We start from the raw sequence: 27,756 nt of genomic DNA, 5'->3' as shown, positions 1-27,756 counted from the left end.
TACTAGTTATGATGATGAGAAAATTTATTTACAAAATGGTACAAAAATCGTTGTTTTTGTTGTTGATGTTGTTTTTGTTATTATTATTATTATTATTGTTATTATTATTATTATTATTATTATTATTGGTATTGAGTTTGGATGAGGATGATGAATTACCGATGAGAGGTTGTTGAATTCTTGATAATTTTAAATATTGAATCAATGTGTCATCCAAACGAGTGCGACTATAATCTATTCTATAATTATAATGATTAAATAGATCATTGGGGATATGGAAAGGAGGGCTGTAGCCACAAACAAAGGTTTGGACATGAGAATAGTGTGGCAGTGATAGTTTTCTGATAAATCGGTCAAACCCTCCATCTTTGTATGATGGAAATTTGAGTTTGAATTTTCTGATATGTTTGTGTACAGCAAGAAAATCAATGTCAGAATAAAATGATGTAACCTTTGTGATAGTTTTTGGTAATTTCCATTTAGAGAAATCAGCCCTATTGTTTATAACCACAATATGATTGAGATTTGGGAATTCTTGTAGATATCCGTCCGGATCGATATAGTTGGTGTCAACTGAAATCTTGGTGATTGATTGTTTCAATCGTTGAGAGAGTAGATGGTATGTGGAAATATACTTGGTTGGAAGGCATAGTTTTTTGAGAGGCATGTCTATTATTTCTTTCTCCAATGTAGAAGAAGAATCATTGACCACTATATTATTAATACCAACTATATCCAATTCTGTTAGGTGTTTAAGCTTACAAAGATTTGATATATCGAATGCAAGATGACTTCCATGGAGATTTTTCGATATATCAATCGTAGTGAGGTTGGGTAATAATCCGATTATGTCTTGTAGATATTGTCCGTCCAAGAGTACCATCTTTGTAATGTTTGCAAGATTGTCTTTGAAATGTAGGAGGATATCTGGGATTACACCTTCATAACATTTTATAGTTGTAAAATGTTTGAAACCAACACAATATGGATTTATGACGTGTTTAGTGTCAGAGACCATATTATATCGACCCAAGTCGACAATTGAGAAACAATTCTTGGTGATATAATCTAATATATCTTTGTTGATGAGTGTCAATTGTAATTTAGATCGATTACTACCTTTCAAATCAAATGATAGTGGTTGGTATGGTTGAGTGTGTGAGAAATGAGTTGGACAATTATTCTTCATTTGGTTGAATCTCTCTACTTCTTTTTCATCTTGAAAAATATCATGTCCAATGGCAACCCATTTTTGGATTGTTTCTTTTTCATAAACACATGAACAACGTTCTCTTAATTTCCATGTCATTCCAATTATTTTATGTACCATTGATTTTGGTATCATTGAATAGTCTGATGATGTTAATGGCGATGAAAATGGTGATGATAATGATGATGATGACGAAGAGGATGATGACAATGGTGATGTGTTCTTATTATTATATTTGTAATAGATATTTTGGCAAGTTGCAATGCAAAGTTGTTCTTTAATGTATACTAATTTCTTTGTGTTTGATTGTACCGAGAATGATGAACCAAAATAATCAAATCCCATACTATTGTAATAGTCTACGTCCTTTTGGCGAACATCTGTTGGCGAGAAGAAGATCAACTTTTTTAGAGATGCTATCTTGTCGTAACTTGGAGTGTCTGTTCCATGCATCAAAGTCGTTCTTATCGTTGAGATATTTAGGTTTACAAGTGGAACAATGGATTTTGAATATAGGGTTTTGAGATAGGTCACTTTACGCACTTGGTTTGGAATGCTGACAACTGTGTCATAGTCACGATTGTTGGCGTGGATGTGTCGAAGGCTTGGAAAGTCGATTGGATCCAAGTTGATCTCTGGCCAAAGTGAAATGACTTGAAGATTTTGTTTGAATTCTTTTCTGAGGCAATTCCAATCAAAGGAATGGGGAAGAATAATCTTTGTTAGACATGACGATGATGATGTCGTCTGAATAAGGTTGCCAATTTTGAATGCGTTCTCACTCTCTATAGTATGATAAATCTCACTGGTATTCTTTTTTGCAAGGTAGATTGATGGTATCGTTTTCAGTGGACCGTTAAAGAGATCAATCAACACTGATTCACCGATTTCACAATTGAAAATGATCGATCGAAGAGATGGTGTCAAATCAACCAATGATTTGATGGTTGAAGACTTTTCGACGAGATGGAAACAGTTGATAGATATCTTTTCAACATTCTTTAAAAACTCTTTAGCCGATGAGTAGGATGAGGGGGAGTGAGACGACCTCATAAAGAAGAGTTGAGTGTCAGATGATGGAGAGACTAGTGTCAGTGTCTTTGGTTGTTTGATGAGACAATAGTTGTTGGTGATATGACTCCACGTATCTGCTGTTGGGTCCATGACAATGTCGGTGAGGAGTTTTGTTGAAATAAATGAAAATACTCTCTTGGACAATAGTGCCATGCTGTGCAACCAAATACAGCTCTCTCGTGATACCTGGTAAAACGATGACTTGCTGAGAACAAAGTTTGGTTGGTAACCTTGATCAAGACTGAATCGATGAAGAGGACACAGTTGATCTCGAGTAAGAGAGTTATGTTTCATCTCGCTTTGAAGCACCATGTTGACATGAAGTACCGATTGATGTTGTGGATCAAAATCACTATGATAGGTCAATGGTCTCGATCGAGTTTCATGGGTTCTAAACAATGCATCGCTGTTGACACAAGTACATCGAGTGTGATGGTGACTGGCAAGAGTCAATATACGCTGAATGATTGGCCACGGTAGAGTATACTCTAATGCACCACGATTGTAATCATCCATCTTGTTGTGCAATTGATCTTTTGTCTTGATGATTGGAAACTGTTTCTTTACATGAGCGAGCAATATTTCGTTGATCATTTGTTCAGGTGTATCCATTCTTCTTCCCATAGGTACACCCAATTGAAAGCATATTTCTATAAGTTCGCTCTTACTCAACTGACGCAACTGTCTTTCAGTATCATATCGAATGGTAGAGTGACGACCTGCAATACCGGCAATGTCATCTTTGCTCTTCTTCATGATTGTACTTTATTGTCTACAATACTTATTATTATTATTATTATTATTATTATTGATAATGATTCATTCTCTCTTTCAAATGAAGATCATGAACCTAAAACAACAAATTTGTAAAAAAAAAAGAAAATTAAAAACAAATTAATTATTTTATTTGATGTAAAGTCTAAACAAAAAACAAGAAAATATTTATTATATTATTATATCAAGTAATTATATTATATTTATTATTATATTGGACTTGAGTAAACTACAAGAAAAATGAAATAATTAAAGATGCAAATTAATTTAACCAATTCATAGTTGACAATATTCAGGAAATGTCAAACCAAACAAACCCAAAACAATATATTTATAATTAATAATAATAATAATATAGATTAAGCAACTAAAGAATGCCCACCAAGTGCACAATCCAAAAGATAAGGATGTTTTAATCGTCCTCTCTCATCTTGAGAATGCAAGATAAATGAAGATCTAATTGTTTTAGTTTTAGTTTTTAAACGACCAAACCAAGGGATTTTTTTCTTTAGTTCCTGAGGACCCAGATTTTTTCGGTGATGACTACGAAATTTACATATTTTATTCTAAAATTGATCGCTTCAATTTCGACCTTTAGTTATATTATATAGATGTAAAATGTAGAGCTCGGAAATGAATAGTTGATTGGCATCCGACCTTTATGCTTCTAATCTAGTTCCTGAGGAATTGAAAATCATTGGAAACTATAAATACCTGTGTTGGAAATATGAAACAAATATATATTATCATTAGTATTACTACCACCACTACTACTACTATCAAACTCTAATATTTATATATACATATATACAAATCAAATTAATTAATTATTTCTTTTAAAAAAAAAATGAAATTCTCTTTATCAATCTTTATCATTTCAATGTTGTTGGTTTCAACAACCACATCTAGTTATGTTACTGTTTTAAATTATCAAACCAATGCTTGTAAAGGTAATTATGTTAGCCAACACTCAATGTTGGAGGATACTTGCTTTGATGGTGTCATGTATAGTTGTGCCAACAACCGAGTAACCAAGTATGTTTATGGTGATTTGAATTGCAATGGTATCCCATACCCACCAGTCACCACTCAAGTCAACGAATGCGGTCAAGTCGCCAATTTCGCATCGGGTATTTACCAATGTAGCGAAAACGTCCCGTTCACAACCCAATCATCGATTGTCAACGTCAAGTACAATGGTACATGCCAAGACTCATGGATGAATAAACCAGTATTGTACATGTCCGCCATCTTTACCGATACCTGTTTCCAATATGACTCTCAATCGTCATATATGATCGCCTGTGACCCCAACAGTGCACCATTAATGGACAGTTACATCTTGACCGAAGTCAAAGGTACTAAATGCAATGGTCCATCTTATCAACAAGTAGTTCCATACACTCCAACTTGTGGTGATGCAAATGGGATGACATCTAAAATGATTTGCAATCAATAAATAAAAAAAAATAAAGTAATAAATATTATTTTATTATTCAACCAACAAATATATTTGTTGGTTGAATCATTTCTGGAAAAAGAATAGTTTAAACTATTCACCACGCACGTCTTTGGTAACATTTATAATAATTAACATACCTATTATTGCAAGAATAGTCAGCAGCAGCAGCTGATAATGATTACAGACCAACAGGAAGGATCTTGAAACAAATTATGGATGAGATATTGGTTTACAGATACGTGAATATCTCTTGAATAATTTGTTTCATGATCTTCATACCCTTTGGGACGTGTATTTATATGCTTAATGCATTCGTCAGCGGAATGATCATCTGGGTGCCATCTAACAAATCTTTGTTGTTTTTCTACGTTTGACTCATTTGAAAAAGGTCAAACTACATGAAAAGAGAGTATTAGTATATCGCACTGGGTGGGTGTCCTGGCTTGCCAACCCCAACAATCATTATTCCTTTCATTAAATATACTAGATTGATTTCGCTATTGATTGATTAATAGAACGTCGTTTCTTATTCGTCCACGCCGTGTATCAATGAGAACAAACATTTTTTGATGTTGATGGTCTTTGAATAAGGATACAGAATACTTTAAAATACTATTATCGATTGTTTTCTCTATTATTATTTTATAATTGTGTATACTCTGACCGAGATAGATATATTATATATGTGAGTGTGCTTATGTAAAATGATCATCTTTGCTTTTGAGAGTAGAGTTGATGGAAATTAAAATAAAACAAATTTAAATTATACTTTTATTTTTTTTCAAGGTTGATGAATCATGATTGATGAAAAGTATCGTCGCACCCCTTAACTATTCACATCTGTAGTATTACCATCTCATTATATAACATTATTCATATAAGATAGAATAGATAGAGAGAGAGAGATGGATTTAGATTTGATTCAAACAAAAGATAAATTCTTGGTTATACCAAAACAAAGTAATAACAAGATATCACAAGCATTGGAGATTAGCAAACTCGATGATAAGATTAGATTGACGTCAAAGAGTGACGCTGCCAAGGAACAAGAGACTAGTCGTATTGCTATCCAAGGTATTGTGGGTATTGTAGATTTGATCTCTGGACGCTACTTGATCGTCTTTCAAAAGGCTCCTCGTGTGGCTACTGTCAATGGACACAGTATCTACCGTGTCGAGCAGATTCAAATCATCCCATTCCAAGCCAACCAACAGTCTCTCATGACCATCCCTGAATGCGACGAAGAGATGGTCTATTTGGACATGCTCAAGTGGATGTTGAATGTAGAGTCGTTTTACTTTTCGTTGACCACCGATATCACACATACACAACAACGTCTCCTCGTTGACAAGCCAACTGCACCCGACCAGCGATTCTTTTGGAATGGACCATACGTGCGTCAGCTGCAGACGGTTGCACCCGACTATGTCTTCCCCATCATGCTCGGCTTTGTCAAGCTCAATGCGTTTGACCACGACGGCGCTGCCTACACACTGACACTCATCTCGCGTCGCAACCTCTTGCGTTCGGGCACACGTTACAACTTGCGTGGTGCCGACAAGCGTGGCAACGTCGCCAACAACGTCGAGTCGGAGCAGATCATCGGCAAGGCCGGCCAACAAGACACCTTTACCTCGATGGTGCAGATCCGTGGGTCGGTACCTTTGTTGTGGTCGCAGTATGTCGATCTCAAGTACAAGCCAAAGGTCAAGTTCCACGGCACCGAAGACGAAAACAACGGTACGATCAAGTCGCACTTTACCGCACTCAACCAGCTGTACGGCAAAAACATCACCATTGTCAACTTGATTGATCGCAAGGGCGACGAGTTGCACCTCGGTCAAAACTATGAAAAGTTCTGCTCTAAACTCGCCGTACCACCCCGTTATGTGTGGTTTGACTTCCACGCCATCTGCAAGGGCATGCGTTACGACAAGTTGTCTCTGCTCATCGAAGAGGTTGGCAAGGACATTGATAACTATGGTTTCCTCCATGTTGTCGCCGGAAAGGTCGTTGCCAAGCAACAAGGTATCTTCCGTGTCAACTGTATCGACAATCTCGACCGTACCAACGTCGTGCAAAGTCTCTTTGCCCGTACCTCTCTAGAAAAGTACCAAATGGCTGCCCTCAAGTTCCCACAAACCCTCATCACCTCCTCGTCGTTTGATCATGCATTCAAGAATATCTGGGCCGACAATGGCGACCGTCTCAGCACTCACTATTCGGGTACCGGCGCCCTCAAGGGTGACTTTACCCGTACTGGTAAGCGTAACTTTGCCGGTGTCTTGCGTGACGGTCAAAACTCTGTCATCCGTTACTACCTCAACAACTTTGTCGATGGGTTCCGTCAAGATGCATTTGATCTCTTTACCGGTGCCTATCAAATCAATCCAGAAAAATTAAAAAATCCAAAACATTCTACTCCTCTTGTAAGTCAAATATACATTCGAATCGATACACACAAACACCGATTATTTAATTAATATTTAATATTATTGACACATTTTATTTTCATTTCATTTAGGTTTGGGTATTTTTATTATTATTCTTTGCACTTGTAGTTTATTTATTTATGATACCAACATTTTCATCTGGTGTCACCAACTTTATCTACTTTATCATTTATTGGTTCATGATATTCTTTGGTGTCTCTAGTACAATGAAGAGATTCAATAACAATTTTATTGATCGTCCAAAATTATTACCATTAAATTAAATTAAATTAAATTAATCCAACTACTACTACTATTTTCAAAATATATATAAAGTGTACTTCTTGACCAACCAAAAAGTTAATTAATTAATTAATATAAATAATACTACTAAAAATCCATACTGTTGAAGTATTCAGATCCCGAACCATTTCTTTATAATCTGCCTTGGGGATACAAATACTTTGGAAAGTGGAAAGGGAAGCAAAGTCAGCACCACCCAGTATCTGCGGTCGGCACATAAACAAGTAATATATGACCCACAAAAAAAATATTATTATTATTATCTATTACTATTATTGGTTTAAAAAGAATAGAATCTGTGCTGAACCGATCAGCAAAACAAAGATAAGATAAGAAAATTCAAAAGCTCGACCACCTCTTTGAAAGATCTTTTTTCGGTAGCAAGATCTTTTCCGGGATTCATGGGCCAAAGGCACCTTGAGATGTCATTCATTAACTACGGATAACCGAGAATCAAATCAGGCATTAGTATTTATTTATTATTTATATAAAGAAAGGGCAAGCAAACAATGAAACACGGTATGCAGTTTACGCTCTTGTTTATCATTGTGTGCTTTAGTGGTTGTATTTTTCAGCGTGTTTCATCTCAGACATTATCAACTGATGAGTGTAAGATACATACATATACATAACAATATGATAGATCATATCATATCATATCATATCATTACTTTGAACTTACATTATTGAATTATTCTTCCTTCCGTTCACAGTAAACAGTATTATATGGATCATTCAACAATATAAACTACCTATAGCACACAGCACAACACCTATTTGTAATACTCCAGTATCTGGAATCGTTTGTAGTACTGGTACAGATGGATCAATCCACATATCACAAATGTATTTAACAAAACAAAGATGTTTCACAACATATCCACTCGACTGACTACTAACCTCTCTTTCATCATTAAAGTGATGTATTGATTGCACCTTCATCGATGGTTGATTCAGGATTTCCTTCAGCATCATTGACAGAGTTTGAATTCCCACAACTTACAGTCATGTCAATCAGAATGCAAGGTGTCACCAAATCAGCATCCCTGTGTATTCTAGACAGAATGAAGACCTTATTTCAACTTCGAAGATTAACTCTAGATCTAGATCCAACTGTTATTACAGTACCCACTGATTTCATGGTTGACAAACCACAATTGAACATAGTGTAAGTCAACCATGCAAAGATCGCTGTGCATGGATGGATGGATGGTTACTTACTTTTCTTTCTTTTTCTTTTTAGGACTCTAAACACACCAAATCTAGTCAATGCAACTAGTATACTAAAATCACCCCAAATGGTGTCCATTGAAATCTACTCCAATACTATGACTGATTTAATGATTGACAGTTCCTATTATAGTCCAAATCTCAGGACTCTTAGACTTAAAGTTAATTGCAGCATCCCTCTTCATTGGGAGATTATGCAATCCTCTTTTCCAGCTCTTTATATATTGTACGTAATTATTTGGAGTTTTGATCTATTTATAATATAATACAGTTATAGTTTCTTAATTCTTGCTAATCTTCCACCATATATAGCTATTTAAGTGCAGATATTTGTACGAGTAAAATCATTGTTGATGTATATGCAAAAGTAGCATATCTCTCATCAACTTTACCACTACAAGTAACAGGCGATATTAGAATACAAATCCATAGTCCTGAATCGGTCGTTCAATTGGTTGATTCTGGCAATTTTATTCAACCAATTGCAGACTTTACTCCTTTTAAAAAACTTACAACATTGTATGTATAAAGAGAAAAGAGAAAGAGAAAGAGATAAAGAGAGTTATAATTATAATTGATGTGTGAAATAGATCTAACTGTTTTTTATTTACCTAATTTATTTTATTTTTTGATTTATATAGATCTTATATTTATTCAAACATAACATCATACCCTATTACTACCTTTCCCACAACTTTGACACAATTGTAAGTCGTAGTATTAGTAGTAGTAGTTTACTATTTAAAGAGAAGACTTTGGTTCCAACATGTTCTTTAATATTTAACCAACCAAATATTTCCACTCCCAAATGTACATTTTTTACAGTTTTGTAGGGGCTACCAAAATTTCAACCTTTCCAAGCATTCCCGTTCCAGCTACACTAACAATGTTGGATATCTCAAATAATCTAATTACAGGACAACCACCTAGCTATCTCTTGGACTTGAACCCATCAAAACTAACCCTGTTAATTTCAACAAACATTGGAATAGTTGGAACGATTCCACAGAGTTATTGCTCATTAAACTATTTAAATATTCAAGGGACATCGATTACATCTATTCCCGACTGTTTTTGGTGTTACCCTGATTCAGTATTAGCTACCGATCTTTCAAGACCACCTAATGTACAATGTGGTATGTTATCATCATTTTATTCCCATTAATCATCCTGTTTATAATTAAAAAGAATATTAATTTTTTGTTTTTTAGATATTCGATTTGATAGCTTTACTGTGGTCTCATTACACTCATTCTATAATATTACGGGTTCTAATCTAGGTTGGGGCATTAATCTACCTAATATTCAAAATGAATTTGTTATACCAAACAAACAACTATCGTAATTATCCAACATTTATTAAGTTTCTTCCTGGAAACCAATTCAAATTTATTTATTTATTTTCTCTTTTGTAGGTTTGTTCTTGATCTTAATAATGGAATGAACCAAAATATAACGCTTACATTACAATCTCAAAACTACACATTCCTCGTCAAAGAAGCAAGTGTATTTCTCTATAGTATCAAGGTGATCAGTCAGAGTGTTTATTCAGTGGAATTGAATGCCACATTTTCCCGTTTAAATACTCTCCCAGACATGATGCCAAAATTGTTTGTTGGCTCGGTTCCATGCATCATATTACAAGTCTATACAGATAAGAATGTAAGATGTGCTACTGTTGATTCCATTGCAAATGAACGGAATAATCTTTGGGCCAACAATTCATATTCATCTTCTGTCGTTTCATTCAAAAGAGGTAAAACAATCAAACAACTCTAAATTTGACCATCATTGGATGAGAACTAATACAATTATTTTATTATTTTTATAGATACTTTGGTTACGTCAGTCACGATTGAACCACAAACATACCCCCCAACCAATTTAATTGTACAGGGATATTTTGGAAGTTCATACTCCCAATCAAGCTTTGTGGCTGTAAGAGTTGGTGACGGCAATCCTTATTTCTATTGCAATATCACCTCTTTTAATAGTACCGTGATTGAATGTAAATTTGAGAAAATACCACCATCTGGCCAAGCATATTTCGTGATCAACATACCCAATGGATTCTTTGGGTCAGATTCACTCGTCTCTCTTCCATTCCCACCAACACCAAACGATGATTGTGAAAGTAAAACTAAAAATTGTTATGGTCATGGCAAATGTGTTAATGGTCAATGTGTTTGTGATCCAGGTTATTATGATGATTGTAGATTACAAACTGGTAAGTAAAAAAAAAGAAAAGAAAAGAAAAAGAAAAAAAGAAAAAAAAAAACTTTCTAACTTTTTACTTTTTTTTTTTTTTTTATTTAGATCCAAATATTATTGTAGAGTCAAATAAAACAGATCCAACCTTTTCATACAAGGATTATTCATTTTCATTTAGAATGGTTGCAATTCAAGAATTGGATGTTGATGATACTATTTTATACCATTTAGAGACAACTAAATGGAACTCTAGTGAACAATCATATCAAGATCACTCGGCTATTACCTATCAATTGGTATCACACCACAACCAATCCAGCAGCAGCAGCGATACTGTCAACTTTTTAAATACCAATGTTACATCGATTTTTGAATTCTCAAATCAATCGAGAACCGTTCAATTTGGAGGTGACAATATTCAATTGGCAAGTGGATCCATCAAGATTTCAGTCAATATAACCAATTGGCCGTTCCAGTCGGTACTATCCAGCCTTCGTGTATTATTCTCAACAGTAATCAACACCAATCAATTTATTGTAGGCTGTGATGACACTATGAACGAGGTAGAGGCATTCCAAAGGTTTTCCGATGGTGGATCCATTCAATACCTCAGAGTCGTTAAAAACAATACACAGTTTTTTGGTAGATTCCTCGAATATAGTGTCTCTGATGGCAGAAAAACATTTAGTAAGACAGAGCTATTAAATGTAACCAAAAAAGATGACATTGACTCGGTTGCCATCATTGGCATTGGTCTACCACAATCTCGACAGGCTATACTCGATCCTGATTTCAGTGCACTCATAGTCAACAACCAGTTATATGGAGAGTGTGGCGAATCCAACAATGATCATTGGAAACTTATTGTTGGTGTGGTGGTTGGTGTAGTTGGTGGAGTATGTCTAGCAACGATTATTTACTTTTTTGTTAAAAGTAATCGATTCTATTTCATTCGAAAAGGAAATAAGGAAATATCAATGAAACAAAGACATACTGAATCATAATATTAATAATCATAATAATAATCATAATAGAATAATAATACATACAGAAGTTAGGATATTTTTTAGGATAGTGATAAACATACAGATCCTAAAATTAAAAACAAATCATCCAATCGTGCAAACATTTATTTATTTATTCATTTATTCATTTATCCAATCTATCCAACCTGTTTGTTTGTTTGGGAGATTGTGTCTATCCAAACATCGCCGATGATAGTAAGAATGTTAAATCTCCTTTTTACTCATATCGAACATGTTAAAACAGTGTGGTGGTGTGAAAAAAAAAACAACCATGGATGGATGGAATCACACTAACTCACTCAATTTAATTAATACATTGACATCATCTTGCTAAAAAATATCTCTAGTGACATTTTGATATTGGACTGTGTGTCAATTACATTACACGTATCGATAAAATGGTATGGGTTACACACAATAGAGTATAGTTTGGACTGATTAGTCAGTCTGAATGATTCATCATAGCATTCATTCATGGCAAATTCAATTCAACTCAACCCAACTCAATTTCCATACCTTCCTTGAAAGTAGGAACCTATATGTACCCAACAAACAAGATGATTATTAGAATTCATTCCATTTATTTCCAATTTTAATTTCACATCACTTGGTTATTGTTGTCTTCACTATTTCTTCTATCTTTATCCCTTTTTATCCATCCATCCATCCATCCATCATCTTTCAGATATTTAATTATCTATTTATTTATTTATTTATTAATTTTTTTTGTATATATTATGACTGCCATTGGTGAAGAAACGGATGATATTGTTGGCCAGAACAACACGGTTGCTTTTGATGATGGAGCATCCTCACCAAAAAATATATTTAAAAAAACCATAAATTATTTTCCAAGATACAAACTCAATGATACCAAAGGATCTGTCATATCGACTGATGAGAGACTGGATTGGCCTCAAATGATAATGTTGTCATTACAACATTTCTTTTCTTTGGCTGGTGGTACTATACTTGGACCTTTATTAATGGGTTTCTCTACCAATACTGGATTTCTTTTCAGGTATGTACAAATCAACTCTATATATTATATTCTTCTTCTCTTTTAATAATATTATTTTTTTTTGTTTAGTGGAATTGGAACATTATTATTTTATTTATGTACTGGTGGTAGATTACCATCATTTTTAGGACCATCATTTGCTTTTATTGGTGTAGTGAATGCAGCAACTGGATTTAAATATATTCCAGGTGGAGCTGGTAACCAAAATATTCCAGTTGCATTGGGTGGATTCTTTGTTTGTGGTCTTATTTATTTGGCAATATCCATCATTGTTATGTTTGCTGGTGCTGGTTGGTTAGAAGTATTGACTCCTCCAGTTGTGACGGGAACCGTTATTTTCTGTATCGGTCTTAATCTTTCTGGCTCTGCCATTGCAGGTCTAGGTGGTGTCGATGCCTATATAGCATTTGCAACCGTTATTGCCATTTGTCTTTTAATTTGCTATGCTCCACCTACCATTAAAAGAATAGCTATTCTAGTTGGTGGATTGTTTGGTTACTTTTTACATTTCTTCCTTGGACTTGGTGGTATTGGACCTGGAATTGATTTTAGCAACGTTGAAAAATCTGTTTGGTTTGATGCACCTCCTCTTGCAACACCTGTTTTCGAAGGAGCTGCCATCTCTCTCATTGCACCCATTGCCATTATCCTCGCCGCCGAAAATATCGGACATGTTAGAGCTGTTGGATCAATGACCAATCAGAAATTGGATCATCTCTTGGGACGTGCTTTCTTTGGTGATTCATTAGCTACCATTATTGCTTCTGTTGGTGGTGGTATGCCAACTACAACTTATGGTATGAAACATCAATCCTATCAATCTCTAAAACTCTTTTAATATTAATTCTTCATTTTACTATTTTAGCTGAAAATATTGGTGTTATGAGTGTAACTAGAGTATACTCTACTCTACCATTTATCGTTTGTTCATTCTTTGCAATCTTTTTAGGATTTTTTTCAAAGTTTGGAGCTGTCATTCAGACGATTCCAACATCTGTGTTTTCAGGATTGTCCATCATCTTGTTTGGTATGGTTGGATTGACAGGTGCTAGAACATGGATTGAGGCACAAGTTGATTTCAAAAAACCTCGTAATCTTTTGACTGCTGGCATCTGTATTACTCTTGGGTGTGGAATGAACAATGGAACTATGATATCTTGGGGTGTAGTTAAAATCGATGGAATAGGAGTATCAACACTTGGTAGTATCCTACTTTATCAATTGTTACGTGATGATTGGAAAGATATATTTACTAGTTTGTATTGTAAATTAAGAGGACGTAAAATATCACCAGACATTGAAACCACAGACCAACTATCCGAGTCCGATACCACCATCACCATCATCGGCATGCCAACCGACGATTCCGTTCCTCCTCCTACTACCCCTATTACTAAAGAGGATTTGCAATCAATCGAATAATTCATCCCTCTCGCTTTTATCGACATTATACCTTGAAAGTAGGCTTGTATATTTCATCGGATTCAGACTTCCTCCTCTCGAGCTCGTACCTACAAAAAAATAAATATTTATTAAAAATTATATAAATTAAATCACACAATATTTGCTGGGTTCCGTATCAATACGGTAGGCTGTCGTTCAAATAATGTGGTTTTGACGTCACCGGGGGGGACACAATTTCTAAAATGCAAAAAACGACATAGAAAGATTTTTTTTCCGACTTGGCTGTGATCAACTACGACTTACCCTCAAATATCTGTTTATTTTCGGTATCCCCACATAGTGTCTTGGCGTGCACAAGCTTGTTGGCTTGGATAGGGGCTCACCCGATCTTGGCGAATGTATGAGCTAGAAAGCTCATAAGAACTCGGAGTTGGGAGAACCATTTTATTTCACAATTTTGCGAGAGATAGAGAAAGACGAAACCAACCTTGTCTCGTATGTTTCGTTGTTAGATATTTTCCTTTTTTTTCATTTACCTATATATATATCTCTATCAAGATTGATAGGTAGCAACAGTCCACTACAAAGATGACTATAGCACACGTTTGGGAGAACACCAAGATCATTCTCTCTGATCCAAAGACGCTCATACGGTTGGGTATTGAATGCTTCCCAAAGTACAAACTCAATGATACCAAGGGTGCTCTCGTTGACGTAGATGAGAGAATGACTATGCTCAATACAATTATAATGTCCATACAACATGTTTTGGCTATGATGGGTAAGTAGTATAATAACAATATATAAAAATGATCATCATTTACCAAACCGTAATTTCGTTTTCTTTTTTTTTTGTTTTTTTTTGAACTTCATTTTCTTTTTCATTTTATTTTAGGTTCTACTGTCATTTGTCCATTGTTGATGGGATTTTCACCAAATACTTGTTTACTTTTCAGTGGTATTGGAACTCTTATCTTTTATATTTGTACGATGGGTCAATTACCATCATACCTTGGTCCATCATTTGCTTTTATCGGTGTCGTTAATTCAGCTACCGGTTTTGCATATGTTCCTGGTGGCCCAACCAATCCAAACATTCCAATTGCCACTGGTGGTATTCTAGTGTGCGGTCTCATCTATTTGGCCATTTCATTCATTGTAATGGTGGTTGGTGCTAAATGGTTAGAGATTTTAATGCCTCCCATCGTAACAGGAACAGTCGTCATGGCCATCGGATTAAATTTAGCCAATGCTGCTATTGGTGAGTGTGCTTCATCAGGTATCGATGCCTGGGTTGCCTTTGCCACTATCATGATGACATGTCTTTTACTTTGCTATGGACCTGGTCTAACTAAAAGGTATGTGTTAGAGTTAAACAAAATCAATATTATTTTTTTTAATATTATTCTAATTATTATTAATATTTCTATTATTATTATTATTTTCTATTTAGAATGCCAATTTTGATTGGTGTGATTTTTGGTTATTTAATTTATCTTTTCCTCGGATTAGGAGGTATTGGACCAGGAATTGATTTTACAGCTGTTAAAGAGAGTGCTTGGTTTGAAGCACCTCCCATGCATACTCCAGAGTTTGATGGGTCTGCCATCTCCCTCATTGCACCTATTGCTATCATTCTTATTGCTGAAAACATTGGTCACGTCAGAGCTGTTGGTTCAATGACTGGAAAGAATCTTGACAAGCTTCTTGGAAGAACTTTCCTCGGTGATTCGATTGCCACCATTATCGCCGCCCTTGGCGGAGGTTTGGGTACTACCACATATGGCAAGTATATCATGATACAACCCTTTTATATTTACTATCCTATTCTATAATCTAACTCACCTATTCCAATCATATCTATATCCATATATATATTTATATAAATATAGCTGAGAATATTGGTGTTATGAGTGTTACACGTATCTATTCTACTTTGCCATTCATTTTCTGCGCATTTTTTGCTATATTCTTGGGATTGTTTGCCAAGTTTGGTGCATTCATTCAAACGATTCCAAGCGGTGTATTTGGTGGTATTGAAGTTATTTTGTTTGGTATGATTGCTATTACTGGAGCCAAGATTTGGATTGAAGACAATGTAGACTTTTCCAAGCCCAGAAACCTCCTCACCGCCGGTATTGGAGTGGTGTGCGGATGTGGTATGATCAATGGTATCGTTGTCACCTGGGGTGTCATTAAAATCGATGGTATCGGTGTGTCTACCCTCGGTAGTATCATTCTCTACCAAGTGTTGCGTGACGATTGGCCAGAGGTTGCAGCTTTCCTCTATGGCAAAATCAGAGGTAGAAATGTTACTTGGAAGGGTGGCAAATCAGACACTCCACAAACCCAGACCACCATTGAAATGCCAGATCTCAACCAATCCTCTGCTTCATCTACATGGCAATCGGGAGCATCCAAACCATCATCATTGCCACAATTTAAAAACGACGCAATTGTAACTTTAGGCCAAAGTGATGGTGATAGACTCTAAACGATCAACAAAGTATCCCATTCCTTTCCTTTCCTTTACTTATTTCTCTTTCTAAAAAAACACAACACAACGCAATAGTATTATTATAAAAAATATAGGTATATTATTTATATATAGTAACTAAACAATTTAAATAAAATTGTTTAAATCTTTTTCAAACCCAACGGTCAATCATGATCACCATGAATTTATTTTTAGCACGCGATATTAATGTGTATAAATGGGGGGTGAAGAAGATAGATATTGATATTGTATTAACTTTAGATATATATACACACATACATTATCTTTTTAATGTTACATATATACTAAACAAAAATAGAAAATATCTCTTATTCTCCATTAGATATACTTTTTGAAGGGAGAATAGAAAGAGAGAAAGAGAAAGTAAAAGAAAAGAACATTCATTCTTTCAATTCATGTTTCACAAGATTAGTTAACTATTTCTAGAATTTAACAAAAGATGACTCGAGGAGGAGACTATGGTCATTATCCAAAGTTCATTTTACAAAAAGTTAGAAACTACTTTCCAACATATAAATTCAATCCAGAAAAGGGAGCAATCATTTCAACACAAGAGCGATTGACTTGGCCAGCTACTATATTAATATCACTTCAACATGTATTATCATTTATTGGTATGTGGAGTCATTTAAATCAATTAATCATTCATTCAAGACTAATAATTTTAACTATTAATTTACTTTTTAGGGGCAACTGTAATTGGACCATCGTTGATGGGATTCTCTGCCAATACCTCTTTATTTTTCAGTGGTATTGGTACATTAATATTTTATATTTGTACTGGAGGTAAAATACCTTCGTATGTAGGTTCTTCGTTTGCTTTTATTGGTGTCGTGAATGCTGCAACTGGTTATCATTTTGCGCCAGGAACTATGAATCAGAATATTCCAGTTGCATTGGGTGGTATTTTAGTTTGTGGATTCATATATTTGGCCATATCTATTATTGTTATGTTTGCTGGTGTTGGTTGGATTGAAGTATTAACACCTCCGATTGTGACTGGAACGGTGGTCATGGCAATAGGATTAAATCTTGCTGGTAGTGCAATAAACCAAGCAGCATCATCTGGGTTTGATGCCTGGATAGCATTTGCAACAGTAGTTATGACATGTCTATTCATTTGTTATGCACCTGGTGTACTGTCTCGACTACCAATTCTATTAGGTGGTTTGTTTGGTTACTTTTTATACCTATTTCTTGGGTTGGCTGGAGTAGGTCCTGGAATCGATTTCAAAGGTGTTGGTGAGAGCAAGTGGTTTGGTGCACCACCTCTTCATCTACCTGTGTTTGAAGGATCGGCTATTTCACTGATTGCACCCATTGCAATTATACTCGTAGCTGAAAACATAGGTCATGTCAAAGCGGTTGGCTCAATGACCAACCAGAAATTAGATCATCTCTTGGGTCGGGCATTCCTAGGTGACTCGATTGCGACCATTGTAGCTGGTTCATTTGGTGGACTTGGTACAACTACATATGGTATATAAAGCAAGAAATTATTTATTATATTTAATTAAACATTTTATTTAACTCTCTCTCTCTCTCTCTTTTCTTTTCCTTCTAGCTGAAAACATTGGAGTTATGAGTATAACAAAAATATATTCTACATTACCATTTGTAATTTGTGGATTTATTGCTATCTTTTTAGGATTATTTGCAAAGTTTGGAGCTGTTTTACAGAGTATACCAAGTGGTGTATTTGGAGCATTATCAATTATATTATTTGGTATGATTGCAATAACAGGTGCAAGGATTTGGATTGAAGATCAAGTGGATTTTAAGAAACCTCGTAATCTTTTAACTGCTGGTATTGGAATAGTGATTGGATCAGGAATGACAAATGGAATAGTAGTTAGTTGGGGTGTTATTAAACTTGATGGTATTGGTGTCTCTACTCTTGGTAGTATCATTCTCTATCAATTATTACGCGAAGATTGGAAACAAATATTTCACTATCTCTATTCAAGAGCAAGAGGAAGGAAATCAAATTACCCAACTAGAAAAGGTGGATATAGTGATTGTAATGATAACAACTCTAAAAAACATGAAGATCATTCAACTACTACAATAGAAATGCCATCAATCAGTAGTACAGAAGATAGATCATTGACAAGCTCATCCTCATCATCATCATCTGATCCTCCTCAACAACAACAATTGTTATTACAAACTCCTACCAGATTGAATGATGATTCAATAAACGATAATGTGTAAATAGTAGTAGTTATTTAGAGTTATTTTTTTTTTTATAGAAATACGTGATAAGATTTAGATTTATTTGTTTAATTAATTGAATCTGCAAAGTTCATTGGCATTTCATCGATTTGAGTAGAATAAAACTGTTCAATGTCTCTTAAAATTCTGATATCTGAACTCTTTACGAAATTAATGGCAACACCCTTTCTTCCAAAACGACCGGAACGACCGATACGATGAATATAATTCTCACGATCCATTGGGAGATCGTAATTGATAACCAATGAAACTTGTTGAACATCAATACCTCTTGCCAAAATATCTGTAGTAATTAATACACGACTATAGAAATAAACAAATAACAACCGTCGTTAGTAAATAATCCATCATCTGATTGTTATGTTTTGTCATACTTTTCACCAGATCTAAATGATCTAATAATTTCTTCACGTTCTTTTTGATCCATATCACCGTGTAAACTGGCGACAGTAAAGTTTGCTTCACGCATCTTGTTGGTGAGAGCATCGACCTTTGATTTGGTGTTGCAAAATATGACAGCTTGTGTGATGGTGAGAGAATCATAGATATCGCAGAGTGTGCCAAACTTCCATTCCTCCTTTTCGACTGACACAAAGAATTGTTTGATACCTTCGAGTGTCAACTCATCACGCTTGAGAAGGATACGGACGGGGTCGGTCATGAAACGCTCTGTCATGGATACGACGTCCTGTGTAAGAGTGGCCGAGACCAACACGATCTGAGTGGCTGGTGGCAAGTATCTATAGACATCATTGATCTGTTGTTGGAAACCAAGTGAAAGCATCTCATCGGCTTCATCCAAAATCAACATCTTGATCTGACGTGTGTTGAGTGCCTTTCTTGAAATCAAATCAATCACACGACCAGGTGTACCCGATGCAATATGTACACCTTGCTCGAGACGACGAACATCCTCGCTGATAGTCTTTTGTCCGACAAACGAGTGTACCTGTACACTCATAAAGCCGCCCAATGCCATGACGACCTTTTGAATCTGTTGTGCGAGTTCACGTGTCGGCGACAAGATGATAACCTGTGGGTTCTTGATGCTGACATCGACCGACTGCAATGCACCAATTGAAAAGGTGGCAGTCTTACCCGTACCACTCTGTGCTTGTGCAATCGTATCTCTTCCTTTGATGATAGGTACAATAGCACGTTGTTGAATGGCCGATGGCTTTTCAAAACCAAAACCATAGATACCACGTAACAAGTCCTCTCTTAAATGAATCGACTCGAATGTTGGATATACTTCTACTTTACTATTTGCTTCATAATGTTCATCTACTACTTTCTTTGCCGATTCTACACTTCCACTTCTACCTGCTACTCTCTTGTCTAAATAATAATAATGAATGATCGTCCAATAAGTATCATCTAATAAGTAACACATTGATTGATAGTATATAGTTGATATTTACCTCCACCACCACTTGATCTACCTCCTCTTGATGACATATTATATATAGTTTGATATTGTTAATATATGTAAATACAAACAAGATAAAATTAGATGAACGATCTATCAAGTAACTTTGAAAAAAAGTTTCAATTGTGAAATTTTCAAACAGTTGATTAAAAAAAATATTCCATCCATATTTAATAATAATATTATTTAATAATTGTATAAATAGTAATAATAATTGTTAACTTTATCAAAGAGTATTATTATTATGATTATTTAATTTTTTCCTAATTTTTTTTTCTTTTTATTTTTAAAAATATACTAAAATGTTTTAAATGCCAGCAATATGTTGTCTAGTAGTAGTAGTAGTAGTAGTTATTGTTACTTCTTATTCCTTTGTTATTATTCTTTTCTATTGTATTCTATTGTATTCTATTTGTTTATTCTTGATTTTTGTTGTTGTTGGTGTTGAAGTGTTCTTTCTCTTGCTGTTTTATGAATCTTGAAACCGTATATCTTTGGAATATATGTTTGATGTGGTTTTGGAGGAGCCAACTCTGGATAGGTTATTAATAAAAGGTGTGGGAAGGTAGTTCCAAAGTAGGCACCATCAATATCTAAAATTAAATAAATAGAAATTAAATTAATAACCTAATTAATTAATCCACAGCCACATGAATGTGATTGGTGGTTGATTATATGATGATTTCATACGGGAATGTCTTCTATATTTGGGATTAAAAATATCGTTACATCTTGGACAATAAACTTTAACAGTATCTACACCTGTCATGTCTGATAGTCCAACGGGTAGAACCGGTTGATTTTGACAGAATACTCTTGGACATCTTCCAAACTCTGCTCTCTTAAATTTTTCGTGCATGTGTTGTAGCCCCTTCATTGTCAATATATATCTTGCGTGAATGAGTCCATAGAGAATATCGGCGGATCTCTCCAAACTTTCTTGTTGATCTTCACTTAGTGGTTCATCTAATAATATACATAAAGAGGGTTAGAGATAATCATTCATCATTCATGATTCAGTCATCATCATGATATGATTTTGATTCAATCATTTTTGTTACATACCAGGATCATCATCCAAAATGATACCCAAAGCACTTTCATAGTGAGGAACTACAGAGCTAAGTCCTGTAAGGTTGAAGTCGTCTTGTATATAATCTTCTTCAATGGTTGCAAAGAACTCGTGTCCTTTTAAGTTGCAATACCAAGGAATCCATGCAATTTCATCTTCCTGTGGAGAATCGTCCTCTTCAGAGGATGTGATTTCTTTGTGATTATTATTAAACTTTCTATCCATTCTTTTAATAATAATCCTTCTTTCTTCTTTCTTCTTTGTTTTAACGCAACTTGTTTGTATGATGATGATGATGATGTTCGTATCGTAGGTGTTATCTATCCTATCTATCTATCTATATATGCTCCCTCCCAAAAACAATACAGTATTTCTGTATACCAAAGTCGTGTATGCCTCTTTGATCCTCTCTTTTTTTACTAGTGAAGATCGCTTTCTTTATAAAAGTCTGGTTGGTTGTATGTATAGTATAGAGTAGTAGCGAGTGACTGCTGCTGCTAATAATAAATAAAAAAAAAGGGGAATAAGAGAGAGACTAAAAAAGGAACAAAGAGATAGAAAGAAAACAGAGAGGAGGGAAGAGTGAAACGAAAAAAAATTAATTTTTTTTTTTTTTAAAACTCTGCTTTTGAAAGAGAGACGAGATGCATCTCCCATTCGTTTTATGATGGACTTGCCCTTATCTTTGACAAAGTGATCGATTTTTTTTAGTTTTACTTTTGGAAAAGTAAATCTATAAATATATACACATATATCCATATCTGTATCTATAGATATATTTATAATGATAAATAATATTATTTATTTATTTATTCAATCTATAAAAATTTTTAGATATCATCTATGACTCTTCAATCAATTCACCATAAAATTCGATGCCACCAATAGATAGGAAATTCAAATTGGTACTATTATGTCCAGTTTGAAGAATTCTAAAGTAACGATAGGATTGAGTGCAATTTGGAATGGGCCAAGAATGAGATGCAAAGTTGGAGTTTAGGAAATGTTCATTAGAGTGACGTGAGATGGTGAACCAATCATCGGCTGCGTCTTCCGATGCTTGTAATACCCAGTTGCGTAGACAATCTTGTTTGGAATTACCTCCATGTCTAAGTGTATAATATCTCGGTAGAAAAAGATTGGTCGGTCCAAAATCAATAGAGATCCAACTAGATGGAATATCTTTTGACCAACACTCTGTTGGTTTTAATTCCAATATATCACTTGGACTACCCTTTTCAATTGATGAAAAACTAATTTTAATCTTTGGTTCGTGATCTGTTGTCGTAGACGTCGTTGATGATGATGGAGATGCAGGATTACTCCAATCATTTGTATACCCATTAGTTCCAAGATAATAAAATACTCCCTTATTATCATAATCAAATGTATATTCAAATAATCTTCCAGATGTTTTTCTTTTCATAAATCTACATACATATAGATAAATAAATTAAATTAAAATAATATATATATTAATATATCTATCTATCCTCACAATTAATATTATATTATAAATTTACCTTGATTCATTTAATCTAGATTGAACAAATGAAGAATTTGGACATTCTTGAAAACCAAGTCTAACCATTAGACCTTCTGTTAAAAGTTCTTGAGGGACGAGGGGGTTTTGAATGACTTGTTGGAATTCGGAATAGGTGAGGTATGGGAACCTAACCTTTTTAAAGAGTTTGGCGATTTGTGTGTCTGTGAGGAGTTGTTGTTTTTGTTGTTTCGATTCAATGTAGCTACAGACGGATTGGTACACTGTAAACTCTGAAAAGACAGAGAGTGAGTGATGGTCTAGTATTTGGATAAACGATTCAAATGGGATAAATGAAAAGATGTTGACATTTTTCTTTTGTTGTACTTCAGTCTCCATGATGGACGAGAAGTTTCGAGCAATGATCACTATACACTTGGGCACCAACTCTTCAATGGAAAACTCGATGGCCTTGTGCAGCCATTGTACTACATTCTTGCCAGAGATGTGTTCAGTGATATAGTTGAATGCCAACTTTCGCAGCGAGTGAATGAGGAATCGATTAGAGTAATGAAGGATGCCAACACAGTTACCATCGGTAATATCAATCTTTCCTCTATACATGTACGATACAATCTGATCAAACAAATTGTTTTCCTCTTGAATATTAATTTCAATCACCAGATTATTGCCGTCCCATTTAAGTGTTGGTTTTGGATTATGACTATGAAATTGTTGTCTAATATATGATACTGGTATTATAAATGATGTTGTTGAATCTTTTCTATTCATTGGTTGAGAATTATTATTATTATTATTATTATTATTAGTACTATCAGAATTATAAAGAGTTGATGATAAAGAAGAGGAAGAAGAAGATGATGATGATTCTTTTTCTTCAACCATTGGTAATTGTTTCAACGATAGAGTTGAAGATGACGAAGATATGGAAGAGGTTGATAATAAAGATGCCGTTGAAAGGGATAGAATGGATGAAGTGGAATTGGATAAAGATGAATTGGTCGTTGGAATGATGACAGTCAGACCTTGCGTAGATGATGATGATGATGATGATTTAAGTTGTTGTGTCGGTGATGTTTGCGTTTCTTGGGTGATTGGTGGGAGTGATTTAGAGGGTGTTGGTGGTCGTGTTGTCGAACTAATAGTATTATCTGCAGATATACTTTTGTGATGTGATTTCTTGGTGTTTGTTGGCGTTAAAAGTTGTACGCTAGTATCAACCGAATCCTTTTTATGGTGTCCTTTTGGAGACGATAATGACAGAGATGAAGAGGAAGAAGAAGAGGAAGAGGAAGAGGAGGATGATTTCTTGGAGGATGACGGTGTTACAGTTGATAAAAGAGCAGATATTGATTTGGATATTGATGTTGAGGTTCTTTGTCTTGACGATGATGGGGATATTTGAGGTTGTTTGGTTGGTGTAGAGTTGGGTGTTGTCGTCGCCAAAGGTTGTTCATTGGATATTTCAGGTATTAAATTGGATGATTTCTTTATAAAACTATTGCTACTGCTGCTACCATTGCTGCTGTTGGCAGAAGTTGTTGGTGGAGAGGCAGGTGTTGTTCGTTGGACTATTGTTGGATTGCTTACACTATTCCGAGATGGTTGTTGTTGTTGTGGTGGTGCAGTCATAGTTGTACTATGCGTGATACCAGTGGTTGGTGTAGAGGGTAGAGAATGGCTTCCTCCTCCTCCAAAGTTTCCATTGATATTAAATGATGATGACGTCGCATTATTACTCCCATGACTTGCATTATTATTATTATTATTATTTCCATTTGAATTTGGATTAAAGTTTAGATTGAGGATAGGAGAAAAGGATGGGACTGTCTTGATTAATGCAATCTTGGGTGATGAAGGTGGAGATGATGGTGGGGTGCCAGTCCCAGTCCCAGATGCAGCCCCAGTTGCAGATGCTGTATGTTTCAAAGGTGTTGCAGATGGAGATGCCGTCGATGGCGAATTATTAAAGATGTCTGGACCAAGATGCTGCACGGTTTGAAGTATATTTGAAAAGTATTCCGACGAATAACCAACGATTATTCTATGAACTTTGTATGTCCGATGATTCACAACCAATGTCAAATCACTATACAATCCACTCGACAAGTATTGTTGAAATCCATTATTAAACATTATTATTAATAATTATATATTATTATTATTGATTATTATTAGTTAGTACTACTATTCTATTATTATTATTATTATTATTATTATTATTTAATTAATTATTATTATTATTATTAGTATATATGAGAAAGAAAGAAAGAAAGAAAGAAGAAGTGAAGAGGATGAAGAGAAGAAAAAAGAATAAAAGATAAGATTAAAGATGTTCTTGCTGCTATACTGCTAATCAATCATTTAAATTTATCTTGTCTATTGTTATATTTATATGAACATTTTAATAATAAAAAGATGGTGGATGTGGTTGGATGAACGATGAATGAATGGAAGGTGTGTGTGCTTGATTGTAAGTGTGAACGTGTTTGAGTTAGTGAGTGACCGAGTGAATGAATGAATGAAGGTAAAGAACAACAATAACAATGTGAAAGAGAGAGAGACACTTTTAATTAAACATTCTCAAAATGGACCAATCATAAAATTTTAATTTAAATTATTCGTTTTCTCTTTCTGTGTCTCTCTGTGAGTTGTGTTGGTTGCTATGATGATGACGTTAAAATAATCAGATTTGTGAGGAAGAGTCAAGTCTTGAGGTTTCACTAAAACCATTCATTCATAAATGTGTTTTATTGGGTCTACCTATGGTTTTAATATTTAAACCTTTTTACAGAGCAAGTCCATCAACAAATAAATCTATTTATTTCTCCATATATGACATGGACCCTACATTTAAATTGCAAAGAGAATGGAACTACCAACATGTAATTGATTAAATGGATTTGACCGAACAACTGGATACGATAAAAGAACGGAACATCACCTGGATTGAGATATTTGTCTGTAAACTCTAAGTTTAACAGATTTGTTAGAGAATTGATAAGAGTAGATACATCATCATCATGCATCAATCATCATGGTATACTTACGATTCCATCTAAAATATTCAAGAGTGAAAACACAAACTTCTTCCGAAATATAGTGAAATCTGTTCATGCTCTCTTCTCCAGTAACATTTGTTGTACCTAGTAGGAATGTTGGAGGGTTGATTGGATCAAGATATTCAAAACTTTTATTCTTTCGGTGAGTGAAAGAACACTTTCTCTATTATAATGTCCGATGAAAGATATGTCAAAATTTATATAACCTTCATCCTCTTCGAATATATATTCATCTATACTACTACTACTTGACATCGCCGCCTTATTTTCTATTTATTTATTTTTTAATAACTTGAACTTGACAAGAAATACATAATACAAAAAAAAACTAAAACTAGATTAATATATTTAAAACAAACCAAAACATATTATATGAATGACAGATTACTAAATACAAAGAGAAAGATTTGTAGATCATTTGACCCTCTATTTATGCGCTGAGGTTATTACGTGTACGTTTAACATTACCACATGTTATTGTTGTTGTTGTTGTTGGTTATTCATCTCCTCCAACCGTTGACATAAATCTAAAGGTGTAATAGTTTGAATGTTGTTGAGATGTAACTGGTAATGTTGTTGTTGTTGTTGTTGTTGATCTGTCACGGCAGTCTTTGAGGTCATGATGCAATAGGCAACAAAATGGTCATCAATATTGGCCAAAATAAATTGGCATGGGTTGGGTGTAGGCTTTGCATGTAGTTTCAAGGTGGCTGTTTTAAAATCATCGTCCAATGTGAATTCCATAGTTTGTAATCCTAATTGTAATCCAATTCCATCTACAAATCAAAATGATTAGATATCAGTTAAATCAATAAATTCAATTTGGATTACACATTACATACCAGCTTTTATATAACTTTCTTTTAAACACCAATGTCTGTAGAAATGTTCTAGTCTCTTTGACTCGGTTGTTTGCGATTTAATATTGTTCCATTCAAACTCTGTAAAGCATGATTTCATAGTCTTGAAGAATTCTTCAATCTAAACAACAAATAATCATAGTTGATTAATTAATCAAGTTGTTGAAATAGTCAAACATAGTACTATACTTACAGACTGTCCTTTTGGAGGTTGATTCTTCATTATATCGATACCAATTGATTGGATAGATGTATCATTTGAAGAGGTGATGATGGTGTAGTCACCATCATGTGATACATTAAAGTGAATTGTATTCTCTTTGGTACTATTGTCGTACCCTACGATAAAAGGTTTCTCATTGGCATCCCTCTTGAATGTAAAGTGACTGGGAGGTTTTGAAAAGGTCTTTGATGCTACCCAGAGCATCAAGAGTCGTCCACACATTGATGCCTTTGCAGAATCATTGTCTTTGCCAGTGACCCATGCTCCTTTGACTGTTGGTGACGGTCTCTTGAATGCCATTATTCTATCAACCTCTTCTTTATTACCCAATATGTTTAAACATTGCTTCCAACATTCTTCACTTGGATTCCAGTCTCTCCATTTACAACTTAAATTAAATGTCATTATACATTTATTATTACTATTATTTGATATCATCATGTCTATTGTAAATATTTTAAAAAGTATAATAATAATAATAGTCTCTTTCTCTCACTTCTTCTTTTTCTTCTTCTTATTCTTCTTATTCTTTACATTATTACTATTATTAATACAATATTGAATGAGTGTGTGTTATACGTATAAATATATGAATACTTCAAATTAATTATTAATAAAAGATTAAAAAACAAAATGATCATTTGGGGGAGGATGCATCAGATCCTAAAAATCGAACGCGAGAATACTGTATACACTATTCATTCAAG

General features: G+C 34.4%; 10 protein-coding genes across 10 annotated transcripts; 5 read left to right on the top strand and 5 right to left on the bottom strand.

Annotated features, from left to right (window-relative positions):
• Positions 1 to 28: 28 nt before the first annotated feature.
• Positions 29 to 3,040, bottom strand: DFA_01493 (uncharacterized protein; the record flags this gene model as incomplete). Its single annotated transcript, XM_004359400.1, has 1 exon — positions 29 to 3,040. One exon carries the CDS (start codon positions 3,038 to 3,040, stop codon positions 29 to 31), a length of 3,012 nt encoding a protein of 1,003 aa, XP_004359457.1.
• An 865-nt stretch (positions 3,041 to 3,905) lies between these two features.
• sac1 (putative phosphoinositide phosphatase) lies at positions 3,906 to 7,236 on the top strand (the record flags this gene model as incomplete). The annotated part of the gene is made up of 4 exons (XM_004359399.1): positions 3,906 to 4,416; positions 5,036 to 5,063; positions 5,407 to 6,949; positions 7,045 to 7,236. 4 exons carry the CDS (start codon positions 3,906 to 3,908, stop codon positions 7,234 to 7,236), a joined length of 2,274 nt encoding a protein of 757 aa, XP_004359456.1.
• Positions 7,237 to 7,764: 528 nt separating this feature from the next.
• On the top strand, positions 7,765 to 11,700 carry DFA_01491 (uncharacterized protein; the record flags this gene model as incomplete). The annotated part of the gene is made up of 11 exons (XM_004359398.1): positions 7,765 to 7,864; positions 8,014 to 8,101; positions 8,175 to 8,423; positions 8,499 to 8,711; positions 8,798 to 9,008; positions 9,127 to 9,295; positions 9,319 to 9,621; positions 9,697 to 9,826; positions 9,901 to 10,241; positions 10,317 to 10,712; positions 10,802 to 11,700. 11 exons carry the CDS (start codon positions 7,765 to 7,767, stop codon positions 11,698 to 11,700), a joined length of 3,099 nt encoding a protein of 1,032 aa, XP_004359455.1.
• A 758-nt stretch (positions 11,701 to 12,458) lies between these two features.
• Positions 12,459 to 14,164, top strand: DFA_01490 (uncharacterized protein; the record flags this gene model as incomplete). Its single annotated transcript, XM_004359397.1, has 3 exons — positions 12,459 to 12,742; positions 12,812 to 13,539; positions 13,608 to 14,164. The coding sequence occupies 3 exons, from the start codon at positions 12,459 to 12,461 to the stop codon at positions 14,162 to 14,164; spliced, it is 1,569 nt and encodes a 522-aa protein (XP_004359454.1).
• Positions 14,165 to 14,734: 570 nt separating this feature from the next.
• DFA_01489 (uncharacterized protein) lies at positions 14,735 to 16,640 on the top strand (the record flags this gene model as incomplete). Its single annotated transcript, XM_004359396.1, has 4 exons — positions 14,735 to 14,927; positions 15,042 to 15,504; positions 15,600 to 15,931; positions 16,039 to 16,640. The coding sequence occupies 4 exons, from the start codon at positions 14,735 to 14,737 to the stop codon at positions 16,638 to 16,640; spliced, it is 1,590 nt and encodes a 529-aa protein (XP_004359453.1).
• Positions 16,641 to 17,103: 463 nt separating this feature from the next.
• Positions 17,104 to 18,878, top strand: DFA_01488 (xanthine/uracil permease family protein; the record flags this gene model as incomplete). The annotated part of the gene is made up of 3 exons (XM_004359395.1): positions 17,104 to 17,278; positions 17,352 to 18,143; positions 18,229 to 18,878. 3 exons carry the CDS (start codon positions 17,104 to 17,106, stop codon positions 18,876 to 18,878), a joined length of 1,617 nt encoding a protein of 538 aa, XP_004359452.1.
• Positions 18,879 to 18,946: 68 nt separating this feature from the next.
• tifA (DEAD/DEAH box helicase domain-containing protein) lies at positions 18,947 to 20,357 on the bottom strand (the record flags this gene model as incomplete). The annotated part of the gene is made up of 3 exons (XM_004359394.1): positions 18,947 to 19,202; positions 19,274 to 20,237; positions 20,321 to 20,357. The coding sequence occupies 3 exons, from the start codon at positions 20,355 to 20,357 to the stop codon at positions 18,947 to 18,949; spliced, it is 1,257 nt and encodes a 418-aa protein (XP_004359451.1).
• Positions 20,358 to 20,736: 379 nt separating this feature from the next.
• Positions 20,737 to 21,625, bottom strand: csnk2b (putative casein kinase II beta chain; the record flags this gene model as incomplete). The annotated part of the gene is made up of 3 exons (XM_004359393.1): positions 20,737 to 20,921; positions 21,058 to 21,294; positions 21,394 to 21,625. 3 exons carry the CDS (start codon positions 21,623 to 21,625, stop codon positions 20,737 to 20,739), a joined length of 654 nt encoding a protein of 217 aa, XP_004359450.1.
• Positions 21,626 to 21,819: 194 nt separating this feature from the next.
• Positions 21,820 to 25,040, bottom strand: DFA_01485 (uncharacterized protein; the record flags this gene model as incomplete). Its single annotated transcript, XM_004359392.1, has 4 exons — positions 21,820 to 21,897; positions 22,148 to 22,167; positions 22,265 to 22,830; positions 22,924 to 25,040. The coding sequence occupies 4 exons, from the start codon at positions 25,038 to 25,040 to the stop codon at positions 21,820 to 21,822; spliced, it is 2,781 nt and encodes a 926-aa protein (XP_004359449.1).
• Positions 25,041 to 26,440: 1,400 nt separating this feature from the next.
• Positions 26,441 to 27,454, bottom strand: DFA_01484 (aminoadipate-semialdehyde dehydrogenase-phosphopantetheinyl transferase; the record flags this gene model as incomplete). The annotated part of the gene is made up of 3 exons (XM_004359391.1): positions 26,441 to 26,742; positions 26,809 to 26,947; positions 27,020 to 27,454. The coding sequence occupies 3 exons, from the start codon at positions 27,452 to 27,454 to the stop codon at positions 26,441 to 26,443; spliced, it is 876 nt and encodes a 291-aa protein (XP_004359448.1).
• Between the last annotated feature and the right edge of the window lie 302 nt (positions 27,455 to 27,756).

Source organism: Cavenderia fasciculata (assembly GCF_000203815.1).
Source record: "Cavenderia fasciculata unplaced genomic scaffold Scf_Dfasci-F-a-25c12.r2-5, whole genome shotgun sequence".
Classification (NCBI taxonomy): domain Eukaryota; phylum Evosea; class Eumycetozoa; order Acytosteliales; family Cavenderiaceae; genus Cavenderia; species Cavenderia fasciculata.
The sequence above is the reverse complement of the archived record's forward strand: the minus strand, read 5'-3'. Positions and strand labels throughout refer to the sequence as shown.